General features: G+C 50.1%; 2 protein-coding genes across 2 annotated transcripts; both read right to left on the bottom strand.

Annotated features, from left to right (window-relative positions):
* Positions 1–343: 343 nt before the first annotated feature.
* On the bottom strand, positions 344–1,276 carry LOC306816418 (olfactory receptor 14J1-like; the record flags this gene model as incomplete). Its single annotated transcript, XM_079332856.1, has 1 exon — positions 344–1,276. One exon carries the CDS (start codon positions 1,274–1,276, stop codon positions 344–346), a length of 933 nt encoding a protein of 310 aa, XP_079188982.1.
* Positions 1,277–18,589: 17,313 nt separating this feature from the next.
* Positions 18,590–19,554, bottom strand: LOC306816417 (olfactory receptor 14A16-like; the record flags this gene model as incomplete). The annotated part of the gene is made up of 1 exon (XM_079332855.1): positions 18,590–19,554. The coding sequence occupies exon 1, from the start codon at positions 19,520–19,522 to the stop codon at positions 18,590–18,592; it is 933 nt and encodes a 310-aa protein (XP_079188981.1). The 5' UTR covers positions 19,523–19,554.
* Positions 19,555–20,692: the final 1,138 nt, after the last annotated feature.

Raw genomic sequence — 20,692 nt, 5'->3', positions numbered from 1 at the left:
TGGCAGTGAGAAGCACTGGGGTTCCCTTTTCACCCCATCTCTGCACAGAGGCACAATATTGCAGCTCCAGAGAAGCCAAGGAGGAACGATGTCAGGCAAACACAGCAACACCAAGTTCTTTATTTTTGTGTAAGCACATAAGTAGTACAAGTCCAGGATTATATAGTCTATGGTTCACACTAGGAATGCAAATACTGAATTAGAAATGGTAAAGATGAAGATTTTCTTGTGAAAAAATTCTAACAAGTGTCATACCTGTGCCAGCAAAACACCCCAAAAAACACAGGACATAGAGTGGGCATTAATGAGTATTATTATAATAGTGATACAGGAGAATGAGAGTTTATTCTTTCTGAGAAGAATTCATGATGATTTTCCTGAAGCCATCCTTGAGCTCCTGGTTCCTCAGGCTATAGATGAGAGGGTTCAGGGTTGGAGGTACCACTGAGTACAGAACTGACAGTGCCAGATCCAAGGATGGGGAGGAGATGGAGGGGGGCCTCAGGTTAGTAAATGTGGCAGTGCTGATAAACAGAGAGACCACAGCCAGGTGAGGAAGGCAGGTAGAAAAGGCTTTGTGCCGTCCCTGCTCAGAGGGGATCCTCAGCACAGCCCTGAAGATCTGCACATAGGAGAAAACAATGAACACAAAACAACCAAAAGCTATACAGACACTAACAGCAATAAGCCCAAGTTCCCTGAGGTAGGATTTGGAGCAGGAGAGCTTGAGGATGTGTGGGATTTCACAGAAGAACTGGCCCAGGACATTGCCATGGCACAGGGGCAGGGAAAATGTATTGCCTATGTGCAGCAGTGAATAGAGAAAGCCAGTGGCCCAGGCAGCTGCTGCCATGTGGGCACAAGCTCTGCTGCCCAGGAGGGTCCTGTAGTGCAGGGGTTTGCAGATGGACACGTAGCGGTCGTAGCACATGATAGTCAGGAGACAGTACTCTGCTGAAATGAAAAACACAAAGAAAAAGACCTGAGTAGCACATCCCTTATAGGAGATGTTCCTGGTGTCCCAGAGGGAATTGTGCATGGCTTTGGGCACAGTGGTGCAGATGCAGCCCAGGTCAGTGAGGGCCAGGTTGAGCAGGAAGAAGAACATGGGGGTGTGCAGGTGGTGGCCGCAGGCTACGGTGCTGATGATGAGGCCATTGCCCAGGAGGGCAGCCAGGGAGATGCCCAGGAAGAGGCAGAAGTGCAGGAGCTGCGGCTGCCGCGTGTCTGCCAGTGCCAGCAGGAGGAAGTGGCTGATGGAGCTGCTGTTGGACATTTCTTCACGCTATCCATAGTGGACTCTTGAAAGAAAATATTGAGGAGCTGAGACCACCCTCCTTGATTCAATACTCTGGGATTGTTTTAGGAATCCACTCAACGCTATTTCTCTCCTTGTGTGGAAACTTCACAAGAAGCTTTAATTTTTGAGATCAGGTTTGTGCTGCTGCTGATTTCACCGCCTCCTTTTCAACATTGCTCTGAGTCTGAACACTGGGGAGCCCAGAGGGAAAACAGGGCCCTCCATGCCTCCGTGCAATCAGACCTGCTGGTCTCACAAAGGTGCCCTCAGATTATTACACCTCCCTCTATTTATGGGTGATCACACTTAAAATGTGCTTGAAAAAAAGGTGGACTTTCTTAAGACTCCTGTTTAAAAATATTTTTCTCTATTATCTCCCCATCACTACCATGCAACTGGATAGGGAGGCATATCTTATGCTTGTCTGGCTCTCTGCTGCCTGCAGTTGTGCCTACTGGGAGCTGTTTATCTCCACCAAGGCTTGTCCCTGCCAGTACTCTCAGAGCCCAGCCCAGCCCTAGGGGCTCAGCTCTGCCCTACAGACCCCTCCCAGCACAGGGTATTGCTCAGGGGCATCTCCCTGCCAGCAGGGCCTTAAGGGCAGTTCAGACAAATTGAGAAGCTGCAAGCCAAGGTGCTGCTGCTGCTGTCTGTAATCAGAGGAAGGTGAGCAGGCACTTTGTGAGGGAGATGTGAGGCAGATCTGCTGATGCCCATGGGACAGGAGTCTCAGTGACACAGACACACCTGACAGCCCCTTTCCCTTCCCTTGAACAGAAAGCTGAGAGCAGACCTGGCCATGCACCACCATCTCCACAGCAGGAGAAATCTGTCCTGATGGGGGTCGCTCCTTCCCCCTCCAGCTTCTCCCCACTGTCCATGGGGAGCTGCCAGGAAGGCTGAGAGATGTCCCTGTCAGGTGGCACATGCCCTGGGTTGGCCAAGAGCCCTGAGGGCTGCAGGAGCTGCTCTGCAGGGCAGCCCTGGGCAGCCCTGGCTGCAGCCCCAGCTTCAGTCCCTGCAGCCATCCCTGGCAGCAGGAGCCATACTGTCCTGTCCCTCTGATGGTGCCCAGGGCAGCCCCGCTCTGCAGCACATTCTCCTCCTCCTGTGCCTCAGAGAAACTGGGAGAGTCCTCCTGACACATCCCCCAGTCTGTGGGGTGTGCTGGCTCCAGGAGATCCCTCCAGGAGCACAGGGGATATTGCCCTGCACCCACAGACTCACCATGTCCAGGGCTGTGTAGATGTTTCCTCAAGTGAAGTCTCACCTCAATGTCTTGCCGGTCCTGGTTGCCTTTAGCCTGTCTGTGCCTGGCTCCTGTCCCCTCAGTGCCTGCAGGCAGTGCCTTGAGCCCTGCTGGACTGGGAGAGGAGCACCTTCTCAGCAGAAATGTCTTTTTGAAGCTCTTCTTGGTTTACCTTGGGAACTGCCTCTGTGCCAGGAGACCAGCCTAACTCAGCAGCAGAGACACAGCACAAGGACTTTAATGACCCTCTCAGGAATTTGGTGCAGTTTACATCATACTCAGTCCCTGAGACTGTTCAAATACTTTTCAAAACTAAAAATTAAATTGAAACTTCAAAGTTTCTCTAAGTTTTAATGGGTTCCACTGAGGGATATGACTGAAATTTTCCCCAAATTCCAGGTAGAGCATCAGGTGGCACTGATGACAGAGGGGAGGTAACAAGTGAAAGGTGTCTCTGATCCTGAGCAAACCTGGATATGTTTCAGAAATACCAAAAGCCAAGGCCTGAGCCCCAGCCCCTGGTAAGGCAGATCCTTTCCCTCCCTTATTGCTCAGGGCTCTTCCTGGGCAACTGGGCTCTGGGCATGTGCAATGCCAAGGGCAGGACCATGGGGCAGACCCTGCCAGGCTGCTGAGCAGGGACAAGGAGGCAATGAGGCCCCAGCACAGCAAGGCTCACTTGTCCCCTGCTGGCCTCAGGCCCAGAGCCAGCAGCCATAGCCCAAGTGCTGCAGCAGTTGGCTCTGGCAGGGCCTTTCAGCTGCTGCCCATCCCTGAGCCCTCTGCAGCCCAGGCTGTCCTACGGTGTCCATGCCCTGTGCCTCTGTCCCTGCAGGCTGTCATCATCCCTCGGCTGCCCCACCTTGCTGGTCCCTTCCTTTGCTGACAGCTCTGCATCCTGCCTGCCTCTGCCTGGCTACACAAAGCCTTGGGCTGCTCCAGACTCCTTCTGGGGGATGTGTTGCCCCACAGCCCTGCCCTGGGACAGAAATTCCTTTCTCCTTGTGTTCAGACTGGGTCTCCCCACCTGCACTTGGCATTAATTCTTTCTTTCTCTGGCTCTTTTCTACTATGTCCAACATCTCTGAACCACACTTCATTGTGACCCAGGGCTCTCCTCTGCTGTTCTCAGTCTACACCCACTGAGCACAGAGTTCCTTTTCCCCTATATATTGGCCATCTTCCCAAAGCCTTGTAATTCCATCTTGTGAGATCTCTTTGCCTTCTCCAAGGTGTTTTTAAATGAGAACATTCTGCTCATAGTCTAAGAATATCACCAGAGGCACAAGACCAGCCTGCCCTGTTTATCTTTGTTGGGAATGAAGAATCAGGAAAACCTTATAAATATGTGTGCTTAGTAAAAGATTTTGAGAATATAGAAACCACAAGTGATATTGAAATGAAAGCCATCTTTGAGATACCAAACCTTAGTTAGTAAATAACTAGAAGATAAATAGGATGGCCAGCCAAAAGTAATCACCTCTTGATAGAACAATGCCTTCTGCTGGAGAGCAGGTCCAAAGGTCAGAGAAGACCCTGCAAGGGTCCAAAGAGTAGTTTTTAGGGTGTAAAATATAACACATTATGGCAATGTGTAATTCTTACAGGCTGCATGGAAATGCTATAGGGTTTGTATCTTATGTTAGATTGGTTAGTGGAAATGAGAATATTCAACATAGAAGATTTATTGCATTGTAAACAGGAAAATCACTCTCTTATTTCTCTCTCTTACTTCTTCCACCACTCTCTTGGTCTTACTCTCTTATCCCCTGTCTCCGTCCTGCTCTGAGCTGCGGCTGGCAGCTCACAGAAGGATCCTGCACGCCTACGCCCTTTACAATAAACCTCAAACTTCAAGACCAGCTTATAGAGAGCACCTGAGTTTGTCCTGACGACCATCCCCCGACAAAGACTCTCACATGTCTTGGCTACTTTTGTCTGGGGGAAATCCTTGGATATATGGAATTTGGAAGTCCAAGTTCTAATTTTGGCCATGATCCCTGGACAAGAAGGCTGGTCCTTCTCAATATGAAGGAAGGAATAGAGCCCCCACTGTTTCAATGACTGATGTGAGCTGACCATCAGAAGCCAAGGCCTGCCAGAGCTGGAAGGTTTTGTTCTGGGAGATACCCTTGTATATAGGAAATGTTTTAGATACTGTACCAGTTCTGCCAATGGGCATTTGATAACAGGGACAGTTCTGTTGCGTAGCAAGGAAAGCACAGAGCCTGTGTGCTCCAGGAGCTGACAACAGGCAGCCCTTGGCATTCCAAGATCAGGAAGACCTGTTCCATGTTCCCTCAGTTCCATGGGGCCCCACAATGTCCCAATGGTCCCTGGCTTCCATGAGACCCGGAGGTGCCATAATGCCCCCTGGGTTATACATGGCCCTGAAGGTTCTTGATTGTCTCCATGATTCCAAAAGGCCCCACAAAGCCATAATGGTGTCTTGGTTCCACAAAGCCCTGCTGTGTTACCATGGCCCTTTGGTTTCATGGGCTCCAGTGGTGTCACAATGATCCCTTTGGTTTCATGAGGTCCCCACAGTGTCTCAGAGATCTCCATAGGAAGGAAAGAACCGAGTCCAGTGTTGCAGGGGCAGTCAGCAGAGACCAAGGCCAGCCAGACTTGGCGGTACTGGCAGATTTTGCCTGGGGACAACCCTCAAATGCAGAATTTTTGAGATGGAATCCCAATTTCAGAAATTAACACCTGGTCAAGAAGATGGTTCTTTTCCATAGGGAGGAAAACACAGAACACCAGTGTTTCAGGGGCAAATGAAAGGTAGGATCAGAGGCCAAGGCCAGCCAGAGCTCTCTGTCCTTTTGTGTCAAAACAACCCTTGGACATAGGAATTTTGGAGGTGGAACCCAAATTTTGGCGATTTCTGAATAGATAAGAAGATTGGTTCTTTTCCTTAGGGAGGAAAGCACAGAGCCCAAGTGTTTCAAAAGCAGAAGAGAAGAGAGGTGGCTCCTAGGAGGCCAAGCCAGCCAAACCTGTTTGTCCTGACAGCTTTTGTTACAGAGGAATCCTTGGATATATGGAATTTGGGAAGAGGAATCTCAATTTTGACCACAACACCTTGACAAGAAGGGCAGTTCCTTTCCATTGGAAAGAAAGCACTGAGCCCCAGTGTTTCAAAAGCAGGTGAGAGGCCATAGGGTAGCCACAAGAGGCCAAGGGCAGCCAGATTTGTGTGTCCCGGCAGCTTTCACTTGGGAGTAATTGTTGGATGAATGAAGTTTTGGAGGTCAAATCCCAATTTTTTGCCATGGGCACCTGGTAAAGTTGGATGGTCTCTTCTTATAGGAAAGAAAGGAGTGAATCCCAAGTGCTTTGGAAGAAGATAAGAAGTGGCCACCCATGGACCAAGCCGGCCTGACCTGTCTCTCCTGGCACCTTTCATCTGGGGGCTATCCTTGAACAAAGGCATTCTGGAAGTGGAATATCAGTTTTGACCATGGGCTCCTAGACAGGAAGAAGTTCTTTTCATTAGGAAAGAAAGCCCCAGTTTTTCAGAGGTACATGGGAGCCAACCATCAGGTAGCCAAAGCCACCAAACTTTTCAGTCCTGTCAGCTTTTGTCCAGGAGCTGTCTTTGCGAAACAAGGAATTCTGGAGTCAGATTCCATATTTTGACCATGAGTATCTGGTTGAGATGGATGGTTTCTTCCCATGAGAAAGAAAGTGCATGATCCCCGTGTTTCAAAGGCAGAAGAGAGGTGGCCGTGGGTGGCCGAGGCAGCCAGATCCGTTTGTCCTGGCAGATTTCATCTGGGAATAATCTTTACACATAAGGAAATTTGGCAGAGGAATCCCAATTCTGGCCATGGGCACCAGAAGGAGAAGGACAGTTCTCAAGAAGGAAAACCCAGAGCCACATCTGCTTCAAGGGCAGATAAGCAGTGGCCCTCAACATGCCAAGGTCAGCCAGACCTGTGAGGTGGCCCCCAGGAGGCCCAGCCAGCCAGACCTGTTCCATGTTCCCTTGGTTCCATGAGACCCCACAGTGTCACAATGGTCTCCTTAATTCCATGAGTCTCTGTAGTGTCACAATATTCTCCCTGTGACAATATTCTCCTTGCTTCTGTAGTGTCGCAGTGGCCCCTTGCCTCCAAAAGGTCTGGAAGTGTCGCCAGGCCTCTGGGCTCCATGTGGCCCCGCTGTGTCACAATGGTTCTTGTGTCAATGGTTCTCTGCTCCTTCATTCTACAGATCCCACAGCTTCATCACTGACCCTTGATTCCATAGGGGTCCTGAGTGTCACAATAGTCACCCTGATTCCATGAGGCACCAGGGTGTCACAATGGTCTCTTTGATTCCATGAGGTTCCATGGTGTCTCCATGGTGTCCCTGAACCTGCATTGTCACAACTGACCCATGGTTCCCTGAGGTTCCTCAGTGTCACCATGGTCGCTGTCAGAGGCTGGATGAGATCAATGTCCCAGACACTTCGGGATGAGCTGTCAGTCAGTCACACAGTGGACTGGTGCTGACCCAGGCTCTGATTGACCCAGCAATCTCAAGTCCCACATGGGGGAAAGTCCCACGAAGGCCCAGAGTCTTAAAACATAGAGCAGGCACTGAGCCCATGATCTGTACCCTGCCTTCTGCTGGGGGTCTGTGTCTCACCCACACTGGAACCCCAGGTGTTGGTAGTCATGTGTGTGTCTTTCTATAGAAATTCTGTCTTTCTGTCTCTCTCCTCTCCTAATGCTCTTTATATGCACCAGTTTTGGGTATCGCAACAACTGAAGTGTTTAAGGGTTTCTAAGGTTAAATGGGTTAAGTTAATGAAGTTCCTGCAATGACAAGTGTTTTATGTTGAATTGGATGTTATATTAATTCTTTCCAAGAGTTCCTTCGTTTTCTATACTTTGTCAGTAAAATTTGTGTCAGTTTTAGCCCTTGAAAATATCTGGCTGGGGTTTCTTCTGTGAAACAAGTTCGAGTAAAGGTCACCCCCAGCATTTCAGTGTTCTGGGGGTTACAGCCCTGCAGGCTCATAATGGCCCCTTGTTTCCATGAGGCCCCACAGTGTCACTCTGGCCCTTGGTTCCATGAGCATCTGGAGTGTCACACAGGGTGATGCCATTTGTCCTTGCTGCTCCTCCCATCCTAGTGCCCCTGGAACAGCCCCGAGCCACCCGTGAGGGACAGGCCCTGCTGGGCCAGGCCTGGGCTCAGCCCTTGGCCTTTCTGCCGCCTCCAACCAGCCCAGGCCTTGCTCAGCATTGCAGTTCCTGCTCACAGCCTTTGGCTCCTGCAATCCTGCTCTCGAGGATCTGCCATCACCAGTCCCTGGGGAGCCTTTGGCAGTCCCTGCCCTCAGTGGGGCCACTGATGCTCCAAGGGACTTGGAGTTTTGCTTCTGACTCCTGGAGCTGAAGCTACCTTCAACTTTCTCTCAGTGCCTGAGGGTCCTGGACTCAGCCCCAAATTCACCATGGGGATCCTTAAAATACAGAAAGTTTTCAGGAGCTCATTTTCTCTCTCTATTTGTAATCAAGTCTCCAGGGCTTGTGCAGCTGCTTGGAGTCAGTTAGGAGATCTGTTAAGGAGGAAGACTTCAAAGTGCATCTCATGACTTTATTTTCCTCAAGGGAATATTTTTCTATTTTTCATTTCAGAGAGGAGCTGATAGAAGCTTTCCGCAGGTGATCTTGGTGCTGAATGTCTGCTTAGGAGCTCTGGGCACAGAGAAGAATGAGCCCCTTGCAGACTGACCCAGTTGGACAACCTGCTCCTCACGCCAACAGCACCAACTCTTGATATCTCCCACCTGGGACTGGCAACCAAAAATATAAAAAAAACCTCATAAACTTATCTTTTAAAAAAATGTTATTAAATAATAAAAATTTATTTTTATGAGATATAATATTACTATTCTATACATTTAAACCTCATTTTTATAATTATATTAATAAACTTCATATTACTAGCAACCAAATTGGTCATTGTTTCTAAGTAATTGGTCATTGTTTCTAAGTAAGACAAATCCTATAAATAATTTATTTCTCCCTCTTTAGGATAATTCATAATATTTGTAATCTTTTTATCATCTTTATTATCAGCTTTTTTTCAGACAGGGTCAAGTTGGGAACTTCAGGGTCCAGGGAGACCTTTCTGGGGCACATTTGGGGCAGTATTGGGTCTGGAGAAAAAATTTAGAAGGAAGTCTGGGCTTCAGAGGGGCACTTGGGGGTCCAGGGAGGCACTTGGAGGTCACGGAGGAGAATCTGGGACCCTTCGGGGACAAGGCAGGCACTGGAGGAGCTCTGTCAGGGCTCTCTAGGGCGTGGGGGATTATGGGAGTTGTAGGCGCCGGTATAGTAGGGTATAAAGAGGTTGCAGAGCATCATGGGAGCTCCAGGCAAAACTGCAATGTCTCTTTGTGAGGCATGGAGCATGATGGGGGATGGAGTCTCAGCTGGAATGGCGTGTTACTGGAACCGTGGAGCATGATGGGAGCTGTAATCCCGGAACTGCCTCTTGCCGAGAGTTTGGGGTTCGGGAGGGCCCTGCGGGGACACTTTTGCCTCTGAACAGCGACTTGAGGTCCTCAGAGGGGAACGTGTACGATTTGGGAGAGCTTGGAGGGATCTTGGGGAGCTCTAACCAGGCTCTTTAGGGCATGGGGCACAGCAGGAATTTTAAACGACTGACTGGGTTATGAGGTGCTCTGAGGTCATGGGGGATGGCAGGAGATGAATTCCCAGAAGTGGCTGTAACGGGCATCTGTGGGGTTGAGAGCATTCCGGGGATTCGGGGATGGTTTGGGGAGGTTCCCAAATGGGCGCTGAGGGGACACTTAGGGATCCTGGAGGACATCTATTGGACATATGGGGGGGGAAATACCGGTGTTTTGTGGAGCTCGGGGAGTGATGGGTATTGTAGTCCCAGCTCCAATGGGGCTCTATGGGGCCGCGAGGCATGATGGGAGTTTGAGGCACAAAGGAAAGATGGCACCGGCTCCAGGCACAACCCCTGAGGCCCCGATCCCCGGCCTGAACCTCCTTGGTGGCACCTTGGGCTGGCACACACCTGAGCAGTGTGTGTGTTTTCCATAGGGAAAATTAGGAGTTTTAGATTGCTTCAAAAGTAAAAAAAAGTGGGAAAAATCCTGTTTGCTTGAGTGGAGGTAGCTCTCCAAGCAAAGCAGGACACAGGTGAGTGAGGGAAGACAGGATGGGGTTGGGGAATGTGGAGCAAGATTGTCCACACTGGGTCAGACCTCAGGGCACAGCTTCTCTGAGCAGGCCAGATTTCTTGAGAAGAGACCCTGGATCAATGTCAATCACAGAATGCTGCAATCACCTCTGCTTTAAAGACAACAGCAATAAAATACACCCTTTAAAATACAAATGAATATTTTTAAGATGCACTTCGAAATATTTTTCCATAACTATTATAAGAAATATTCCTAATGAACGGCACCAGACCAGAGGGAAATCAAGGCAGAGCCATGGTTTGTTAGGAAACCTCTCAAGAACTCCAAGTCAAAATAAATCAAATAAAAGTTTCCTAAAGTTTTAATGGGTCCCAGGGAGGAACCTTAGTGACAAAGTGTCCCCAAGCCTCAATCAGAGTAGCGAACTGGAGGCAGAGATGACAGGTGGAAACCAAGAGAAGCCAAGTCTTGGTGCCCTGGGGCACAGCAGGGTCTGTGCCACCAAGAGCTCTGAGGAGACACCTTGTCCTGAGCCACTGGGGCCTCCTGGCACAGCCCCAGCAAGGCTGGGCACTGTCACCCCCTTGTCCTGCCCTCAGCATCCCTCCACATCCCAGTGGCCTCAGGGATCTGCTGGGACCAGTCCCTGGGGAGCCTTGGTCAGGAATGGTCCTGGGGGCTCCTTCATGCTCCCAGGGACTGCAGGTTTTTCAGAGGACTTTGGGTTTTGCTTTTGCCTTGGAGTCTCTGAGAGCTTTGTGCAATCATGGCCTCCAGTTATCTCCTTCAATTAGTCTCTTGAGAGGCTTTGTTAGTAACAACACTCAGTGAGGCTCAATGCCTCTAGGTGCTTCAGCTTTACAAAGTTCTTTAGTTTTTCCTTTCCACACTGACTTTCTGAGAACTGAGAAAACTCAGACAAAGAGGGGGTTTCAATTTTTTTTGAAGCAATCCAAATTTTTTAATTTTCCCTACTGCAAAGAGGCACAAGGTGCCACCAAAGAAATTCCTCACCCCTGAGGCAGAACCTTGCAAGCAATGTTTGAGACCTTTGCACTCCTTGGTTCCCTGAGGCCTTGCAGTGTCACAAAGGCCCCTTGGTTCCATGAGGTTCTGAAGTGTCTCAATGGATATTTGGGTCTATGGGGTCCCTACGGTGTCACAATGCTCTTTATGGTTCTATGAGGCCTTGATCTGTCACAATGGACCCTTGGTTCCATGAGGTTCTGAAGTGTCACAATGGATATTTGGGTCTATGGGGTCCCTACGGTGTCACAATGCTCTTTATGGTTCCATGAGGCCTTGATCTGTCACAATGGACCCTTGGTTCCATGAGGTTCGTTGGTGTCACCGTGGTCTCCTTGGTTTCATGAGGCATCACAATGCCACAACACACCCTTGATTCCATGAGGTTCCTGCTGCAGGATTTCCCCTGTGGCCCAGCAGAGCTCATCTGTTCTGTCCATCACCTGGGGCCGTAACTCAGGGCATCTTCCCTCTCTCAGGAATTGCTGAGATCACCCAGGCTGGACATCAGTCTTGTCCTGAGTTCTCTCTGGTGCCAGGGAGGTGGAATTCCCAGCTGACCATAAACATCTTGCCTTGAGAGCAGACTGAAGGGAGATAAGCCTTGAATTTCTGAGTGACTCACACTTCACTTTGCAAACTATGAAGCCACACAAAACTTTCACAAAGCAAAAGTCTTCTGCATAGTCCCTGCAAAAGGATAGGGCTTATCTGCCAAGTCTGGATGCATCTTTATGCTTACTTTTCTGGAATGTGAGTGGAAGGGCTCCATGTGCACTCCCTCATCAATTTGTTGGTAAGTTACATTGACTCCTGATCTCTGCTATTTCTTCACTACCTGTAATATGTTAACTTTATTGTGCTCAGTGTTTCTATCTACCTGCATTTCTTTTGTTTATCCTGTGCAGTAAGTAGTCAATTTAAAGTCTCTTGTCCGTTAATCTTGAGTCCATTCAGCAAATAATTTCTTTTATAGTATACCTAATTTTCTACTCTTAAGAATTTAGTAGAAAAAGCAATTTGAAGTGCGGGTCGCCAGAAACAGAGCTACTGCCAGAAACCTGAGCATAAGGCAGGACTTGTCTAAGCTTTCACTACATTTGTAAAAACATATTACATTAAAAAAATGAGAGAAGACTTTTTTCCCATTTCTTTTTTTCCTCTTTATGCACTGATATCAACAATTTCAACTTGGTTGATCTTGAGCACCTCCTAAGGTAGTCAGAATAGATATGAAAATCAAGACCCTTTATGGCTGACCATCAATCTTACTTTGTCCCTACCCCAACCCCACCATTTCCCTTATCCAAGCCCTGGCTCTCAGAGCAGTCCTGTGCAAATCTGAGCTTCCTCCAGCCCAGGCTGTACTTGCAGCTTTCAGCTCCTTGGCACCAACTCCCACCTGCTTTCCTTGCAGAAGGAACTGCTCAAGACACAGAGGGATGTTCATTTATTGTCAGCAAACAGAGCCAAGGGAAAGCACAGCTCCATAAAAACCAAAAGTCATTCCTCTATTGCATATTACATCCACTTTCACAGCAGACAGTCTCAGACCAATAGAAAACACATTCTGTGCCCAGCACAGATCCCATGATGCCCCAAACCCACCCTGCCCCGATTCTGCCCAGATTTGCTCTTTGCACACACGAGACACACGCTGAAGTCACGAGTTCCTTCCATGCCCAGAGGAAAGAAAATTGAAAGTGGCTGAAGAGCTCTCTTGTGCACAGCTACAGCTGCACTAATGCCAATATTCTGGGCTCACAGGAACTTGATCCAACAGCCTCTGCAGTATCTGTTCCCTGGGTAGAAATCTGTCTGGATGGCTCTGTGTTCTCCATCAGCTCCTGCCTGGCACTGCCAGGTTGGCATGAGGAGCCCCTCAGCCTTCCCTGCTCTTGGCTGGACAAGCCCAGCTCCTTCAGCATCTCCGCACAGCTAAAGGCCTCCAGCCCCACCTTGGAGGCCCTTCCCTCAGCCTGCTCCAGCTGCCAGACATCTTTCCTGCCCTGGGGAACCCAAACCAGGCCCCAGTGACCTGGATAATCCACGTCCTTGATGTCCTGGTCACACAGCTCTGGGCCCTTGTCCCTGTGTCAGGCTCCGGGGTTGATTTGTGGAACATCCTTGGGGGAGGCTGTGGCTGCAGTTGGAGCAGGGGGATACAGAGGGACAGGGGACCCTGTTGGGCATAAACAGCATTGTACTTGTCTGGGGAAACTGTGAGGGGGCTGGGGTAGCCCAGGTGATGATGCAGAGACAGCCTATGATGTTGTAGCTGCTTGATGACCTCACAAAACCCACTCTGTGAATGTCATATCCCACTCTGTGACCTCATGTTACCAGATGATAAATTGCCCATCCCAGGTGAGATAACACAATGCTTGTTCTCCAAAACCACTGCCCTCTGGAAATCACACAATGCCCTTTGTGTAAGAAGGGGAACTGGAATTCACCAGCCTCAGTGTCCTGCCAGCCCAGCCAGGCCCACTGGAACATTGGGGTCCATGATCACCAGGAACCACCAGAAAAACCCCCAGGAGAAAAGAACAGATGGGTGAAGGGGAGGGGAAATATGTTAATGATTTTGGGGCAATTATTATCATATGTGTGTTTAGTCCAGGACAATCCATTAATAAGTTTGCAAACTATAGAATATAAACAGAAACCTCCCTGTACTCAGCATGCATGGCGTTAGGAGGAGCTCTCCCCCTATGCATCCAGCCAAATAAAGAATGCTGCCTTTTAATGCTACATTTGTTTTAAGGAGTTTTTTATTTTACTGAATTATTGGTAGCATTCTCACTTCCAAAAAAATCTCTGTCTCCTGCTCTTCACAGAGAAGGAGGGAGATGTGGTGGTCAGAGGCTGCCTGGGGTTCAGTGATCATGAAATAACTGAGTTTTCAATATTCTGTGAAAGAAGGAGGGGCATCAAACAAACTTCTATACTGGAATTATGGTGAGCAGACTGTGGCCTATTCAAGATGCAGATTTGAGATAACTGAATCAGATACTGATTTTTTAAAAGGGAAACTGCCCTTAAAAACACAGGTCCAGGACGGATGGACACATTTAAACAAAGCAATCCTTATGTGGAAGGAGCAGTCTGTCCCTCTATGCCAAAAAGTGAGCCATTGAGGAAAATGACTGTCCTGGCTGGGCATAGAGCTGTAGTGGGAACTTAGGGGGAGAAGGGTGGTGCATCACCTTCGAAATGAAGGTCAGAACATTCCGGAAGTGTTCAAGGATATTATGAGGTCATGCAGAAAGAAAATTAAAGGGGTGAAAGCTCAATTAAGACTTAACCAGGCCACTTCTCTGAAAAATAATAAAAATGCTTCTATAAATAAATGAATGGCAAATTTTGGGATAAGGAGAACCTCTACTCTTTATTGGATGCTGTGGGGAATACAGTAACTAAAGATAAGGAAAGGCTGAAGTACTTAACACCTTTGTTTTCTCAGTTTCCAGCACTAAGACAGGTTGTCTTCAGGACAAGTGTTCTCCAGAGCTGATAGATGTGGACAGGGAGCAGAACAGACTCCCTGTAATCCAGAGAGAAGCATCTGGGACCCTGCTGAGCCACTCAGATGTTCACAGGTGTCTCTACAACCAGATGGGGATCCATATTAGGGGCATGAGGGAGCTGCTGGATGAGCTCCCCAAGCTGCTCTTCATCATTTATCATCAGTCCTGGCTCAACAGGGAGGCCACAGAGGACTGGAGGTGCCAATGTGAGCCCATCCCCAAGAAGGGCTGAAGGAGGATCTGGGGAACTCCAGGCCAGTCAGCCTGATCTCGGTGTCCAGCAAGGTGATGGAACAGATCACCTTGAGTGCCATCACAGGGCACCTGCAGGATGGCTGAGGGATCAGAGCCAGCCAGTGTGGATTTCAGTATCTGCATTGATGATCTGGATGAGGGCATTGAGTGCATCATCAAGAAATGTGCAGATGACTGCAAGCTTGGTGAGAGTGTGGATCTGCTGGAGGGTAGGAGGGCTCTGCAAAGGGACCTGAACAGGCTGGATCCAGGACCCAAATGCAACAAGGTGAGGTTTAGCAAGACCAAGTGCTGGGTCCTGCACTTTGGCCACAACAACCCCTGCGGTGCTCCAGGCTGGAGACAGAGTGGCTGGACATCAGCCAGGCAGAAAGGGAGCTGGGGGCAGTGATGGACAGGAGGCTGGACATGAGCCAGCAGTGTGCCCAGGTGGCCAAGAAGGCCAATGGCTCCTGGCCTGGGTCAGGAATGGTGTGGCCAGCAGGAGCAGGGCAGTGATTCTTCACCTGTGCTCAGAACTTGCTGGGCACACCTCGAGTGCTGTGTCCAGTTCTGGGCCCCCCAATTTAGGAAAGAAATGTAGGGGCTGGAGCATGTCCAGAGAAGGGCAAATATGCTGGTAAAGGGTTCTGGAACACAAGTGCTGTGAGGAGGGGCTGAAGGAGCTGGGGATGTTTATCCTGAAGGAGGTTCACGGGAGATCTCATCGCTCTCTACAACTGCCTGACAGGAGGGTGCAGCCAGGTGGGGGTCGGGTTTTGTTCCCAGGAAACAGCCACAGGATAAGAGGATACAGCCATAAAATGCAGCAGGGCAGGTTTAGGCTGGACATTAGGAAATATTCCTCATTAAAATGGTGATTTGGCATTGGAACGTACTGCCCAGTGAGGTGGTAGAGTCATTTCCCCCGGATATATTTAAGGAATAACTGGATGTGGCACTGAGTGCCATGGTCAGGGTGACAAAGTGCTGTTAGGTCACAATTTGGATTCGATGATCTCAAATGTCTGTCCAGCCTGGGTCATTCTGTGATTCTGTGATGATTGTGACACTGCAGGGCTCCAGGAAAGAGAGGTCCTGTTGTGACACTGTGGGGCTAAATGGAACAAAGGTCGATTGAATACTCTCGGTCAACGTGGAAACACGGAGGCCATAGTGACAGTGGGTTCTGTTAAACCACTGCAGGGACTCATGGAACTAAGGGAACAGTTTTGACACCTGGGTGCCCCCTGTAACTAAGGGGGCACTGTGATACTGCAGGGCCTCATGTACTTAGACACCACTGTGACACTAACACTGCAGGATGTCATGGAACCAAGAACCTATTGTGACACTGCAGGATCTTGTGTCACCAGGCCCCCATTGTGACACTGTGCAAACAATGAGTCCATTGTGACACTCTGGAGCCTTATGGAATTCAGGGGGCACCTGTGACTCTGTGGGGCCCCATGAAATCTAGGAGACAGTTGTGACAGTTCTTGGCTTTGTGGAAATAAGGAGTTCATTGTGACACTGTGGAACCTCATGTAATAATGGGGCCATGGTGACTTTGCAGGGCCACATTGAACCAAGGGGCCAGTGTGATTCTTTGGGGCCTCATGAAACCACAGAGACCCCTGTGATACTGCTGGACCTCATATAACAAAGAGGCCATTTGGGCACTGCAGGGACTTGTGGAATGAACAAAACTATTGTGATACCGTGATGGCCCATGGGACCAAGAGACTACTTGAACACATTAGAAGCAAGGATACCATTGCTGCACTGCAAACCTCATAGAACCAAGGATCCACTGTGACACTGCAGATCACAGTAGCATGTCAGAGATCATTGTAACACTCTAGGGCCTCTAGGAACTGCAATGACACAAAGTTGGGTGTGAGTGTGGATTTTCTGGAGGGTAGGAGGGCTCTCCAAAGGGACCTGGACAGGCTGGATCCAGGGCCCAAATCCAACAAGGTGAGGTTTAACAAGACCAAGTGCCAGGTTCTGCATTTTGCCCACAACAACCAAAGCAATGCTCCAGGCTGGGGACAGAGTGGCTGGACAGCAGCCAGGCACAAAGGGACTGAAGGCACTGATGGACAGCAGGCTGGTCATGAGCCAGCAGTGTGCCCAGGTGGCCAAGAAGGTCAATGGCACCTGGCCAGGGTCAGGAATGGTGTGGCAAACAGGAGCAGGGCAGTGATTCTTCCCCTGTGCTTGGCACAGATTTGGAAGTGCCTCGAGTGCTATGTCCAGATCTGAGTTCCCGAACTAAGAAATGACACTGAGGAGCTGGAGCATATGCAGAGAAGGGCAACAAGGCTGATGAGGGGTCAGGAACACAAGTCCTGTGAGGAGCAGCTGAGAGTTCTGGGGATGTTTATCCTGAATAAGAAGAGGCTCAGAGGAGACAAAGTGGTGTCAGGGCACAGGTTGGACTTGATGATCTCCAAGGTCTTTTCCAGCATTGCTGATTCTGTGATTAGCTGAAATCATCCCCTGAAGCTGTTGCAGGATGAGCCCTGGGCCTACTCTTCAGAAGTTCCAGCAGCCCAGGTCCCTCAGCTTCTCCTCACAGTCCCAAAGCCCATCCTGTCAGTCCTGCAGACCCTCTCCAGCCCCTCCTCACTGCCCAGAACTGGGAGTCCCACACCCAGACACACCAGCCCAGATGGGCCCCCCTGGCCTGTAATGCCTGTGTCAAGAGAGCAGCATGAGACACTGAAGGACCCTGCAGACAAATTCTGAAAAATTTGTAGGATGATGCTGCTCTCGAAGAGATGTTCACATGGGTCCAACTCAGGAACTGAAATGGGGAGTGGGCCAGAGAGGAAAGGCAAACAGGAATGAATTGTTAGCAGGGGAGGGGACAGGGATGGAAAAGAGGAAGAAATTTTTACCTGGATAGAGGAAAGAAATCCAAGGTGAAGCACAGGAAATGCTCAAGCAATTTGGGGGTGGCTGCTAGGCAACCCTGGCTCTGACCAAGAACATCTGCAGTGGGACAGGAAACTCACAGATCATGGGAACAAACTTTCTGCCTCACTTGAGAGGCCACGACAAGCCTGAGTGGTTTCCCTCCCGTCCCCCAGCCCTTGCTGCCCCAGGGGCTGGTGGCATTTGTGCTCACTCAGCTCCATCTCCCCACAGCAGCACCATGGGGATGCTGACGCCTGCTCTGTGCAGTGCAAACAGGGGCTACTGAGCCAGTGCTGCTGTGTTGGCAAGGATGCAGCACCTGTGTGAGCTGGTGAGAGGCCAGGGCTGCAGAGGGGGGATGTTGTTGGCAGGTGCATGAGGACACTCTGGGATGCTGCCCTGGGCTGTCCAGCGCAGTGGGGATGGATCAGCCCCTGCTCTGCTGCTCCTTGCCAGGGTGTCCCCCTTGCAGGGCCCTTGCAGAGCACCAGCCATGCTGTTTGCGCCAGCCTACCCACAGCCAGCCTGGGGCTACTCACGTGGGCTTTCTCTGCTCAGCACTGGCCTGGCCAAGTGTTCTGGAGAGAGCCTGGCCAAGGAGCCTGGAGCGCCCAGGCCCTGCCCTGAGGTGTCAGCACTGCCCCAGAAGTGCCCATGGCCTGTCCCTGCTGCAGCCACACCCAGGGCTGTGCCCGGCCCCGAGAGCACTCAGGCCCTGCAGCAACACGAGGGGCAGGAGGGCAACAGGGCAGTGGCACGGGAGAAGCACTGGCAGCACCAAGTGCTGCTGCTGCTGGACAAAGCTGCTGTGCCAGCACTGATCTGCCCCAGCTCTGCACACAGATATTGCTGCTGCAGCTCCAGAGAAGGGAACAAAATGGGGATCTGCAGTGAAAACTTTGCTGGGAGACCCTTTAGTTCATTTATGGCCCCTGAGACCACAGACCCAGATTGTCACATTTTGTGGCCACATGGAAGGAGAAGAGAAACCAAATTAGAAATGGCACAACCAATGACATTTCTTTGTGGACAGTATTTAAAAAAAAAAAAAAAAAAAAAGTTACAATGAAAAAGAATCTCCAAAATGAAACCAGCAAGAACTGTCAAAGATGACTTTTATTACAAGTGATTTTCAGAAACTGTCCAGCAGTTTAATGTTTCTGAAAGCAGCCAGTCATCAGCATCCACACTGCAGCCTTGAGCTCATGGTTCCTCAGGCTGTAGATGAGAGGGTTCAGGGCTGGAGGCACCACCGAGTACAGAACTGACAGGGACAGATCCAGGAATGGGAAGGAGATGGAGGGGGGCTTCAGGTAGGCAAATATGCTAGTGCTGAGGAACAGGGAGACCACAGCCAGGTGAGGGAGGCAGGTTGAAAAGGCTTTGTGCCGTCCCTGCTCAGAGGGGATCCTCAGCACAGCCCTGAAGATCTGCACATAGGAAAAAGCAATGAACACAAAACAGCCAAAACCTAAACAAACACTAACAGCAATGAGCCCAAGTTCCCTGAGGTAGGATTTGGAGCAGGAGATCTTGAGGATCTGTGGGATTTCACAGAAGAACTGGCCCAGGACATTGCCATGGCACAGGGGCAGGGAAAATGTATTGGCTGTGTGCAGCAGAGCATTGAGAAAGGTACTGGCCCAGGCAGCTGCTGCCATGTGGGCACAAGCTCTGCTGCCCAGGAGGGTCCCGTAGTGCAGGGGTTTGCAGATGGACACGTAGCGGTCGTAGCACATGATGGTCAGGAGATAATACTCTGATGAAATGAAGAACATAAGCAGAAATACCTGAGCAGCACATCCTTCATAGGAGATGTTCCTGGTGTCCCAGAGGGAATTGTGCATGGCTTCGGGGACAGTGGTGCAGATGCAGCCCAGGTCAGTGAGGGCCAGGTTGAGCAGGAAGAAGAACATGGGGGTGTGCAGGTGGTGGCCGCAGGCTATGGCACTGATGATGAGGCCGTTGGCCAGGAGGGCAGCCAGGGAGATGCCCAGGAAGAGGCAGAAGTGCAGGAGCTGCAGCTGCCGCGTGTCTGCCAATGGCAGCAGGAGGAAGTGGCTGATGGAGCTGATGTTGGACATTTCTTCCCTCTGGGCATTGTGGACTGTTGAAAGAAAACATTGACAAGTTAAGACCAGAATCTTTGACTGAATTCTATGCCATTTTATTTGGAATCCCATCAACACGCTGCTCTTCCATGGGGGGAGTTGTGCTAAACTTTTTTGAGTTTGGGTAGTTGCTGCTGCTCAGGTAGTTCCTCATCTTCTGCATTGCCTTCTTTCTGAACACTGCAGGCCGGTGGGAAAACAGGGCTCCCTGTGCCCCAGTGCAGTCACCTGCTGGTCCTACACAGATGCCCTTTGCTCATTTCACCATTCTCTATTTCAGGGTGACTTCACATTAAACATGCTTTTGAAAAATAGCCATTTTTAAGGATCTAATTTCAAAATACTTTTCCTTAAACTTTTCCCTTCCCTTGAGGAGAAAGTTGAGAGCAGCCCTGGCCATGCAGCACCATCTGCACAGCAGGAGGAGTCTGCCCTGATGGGGGTGGCTTCTTCCACCTCCAACTTCTCCCCACATTCCATGGGGAGCTGCCAGGTAGGCTGAGAGCTGCCCCTGGCAGGTGGCACATGCCCTGGGCTGGCCAAGATCCCTGAGGGCTGCAGGAGCTGCTCTGTAGGACAGCCCTGGGCAGCCCTGGCTGCAGCCCCAGCTTCACCCCTGCAGCCGTCCCTGTCAGCAGGAGCCATCCTGCCCTGTCCCTCTGACAGTGCCCAGGGCAACCCTGCTCTGCAGCACATCCTCCTCCTCCTCCTCCTTCTTCTGTGCCTCAGAGAAACTGGGAGAGTCCTCCTGACACATCCCCCAGGTTGTGGGGTGGGCTGGCTACAGGAAATTCCTCAAGAGCACAGGGGACGTTGCCCTGAATCTGATACTTTGAAAGGCTTACCTGGAAAAGTGACTAGACAGAACAAAAGGAATACAACATGTATTTACTGAAAAGATACACATTGGGAAGTGCAAGAGCCTTGCCAGGGATACATCCAAGTCAAATCAAAGATGGATCCCATTCAGGAGTTTTTTACACTTTTATAAGATTTCATTCCTCTACATCCTGGGGTCACTTCTCCAATCATAGCTTCAGGTTGTGAAGTTTCAACTCCCTGGCTTTCCCTCTTCCCTTAGTCATTGTTTATGCCTTTTTGGTGCCAGTTGTCCTTGATTCTCTGGCTAGGAAGGGATTGCTT

The sequence above is a fragment of the Erithacus rubecula genome (genome assembly GCF_903797595.1).
Source record: "Erithacus rubecula genome assembly, contig: scaffold_573_arrow_ctg1, whole genome shotgun sequence".
Lineage (NCBI taxonomy): Eukaryota > Metazoa > Chordata > Aves > Passeriformes > Muscicapidae > Erithacus > Erithacus rubecula.
Note: the sequence above shows the minus strand (reverse complement) of the source record. Positions and strands in the feature narration are given on the sequence as shown.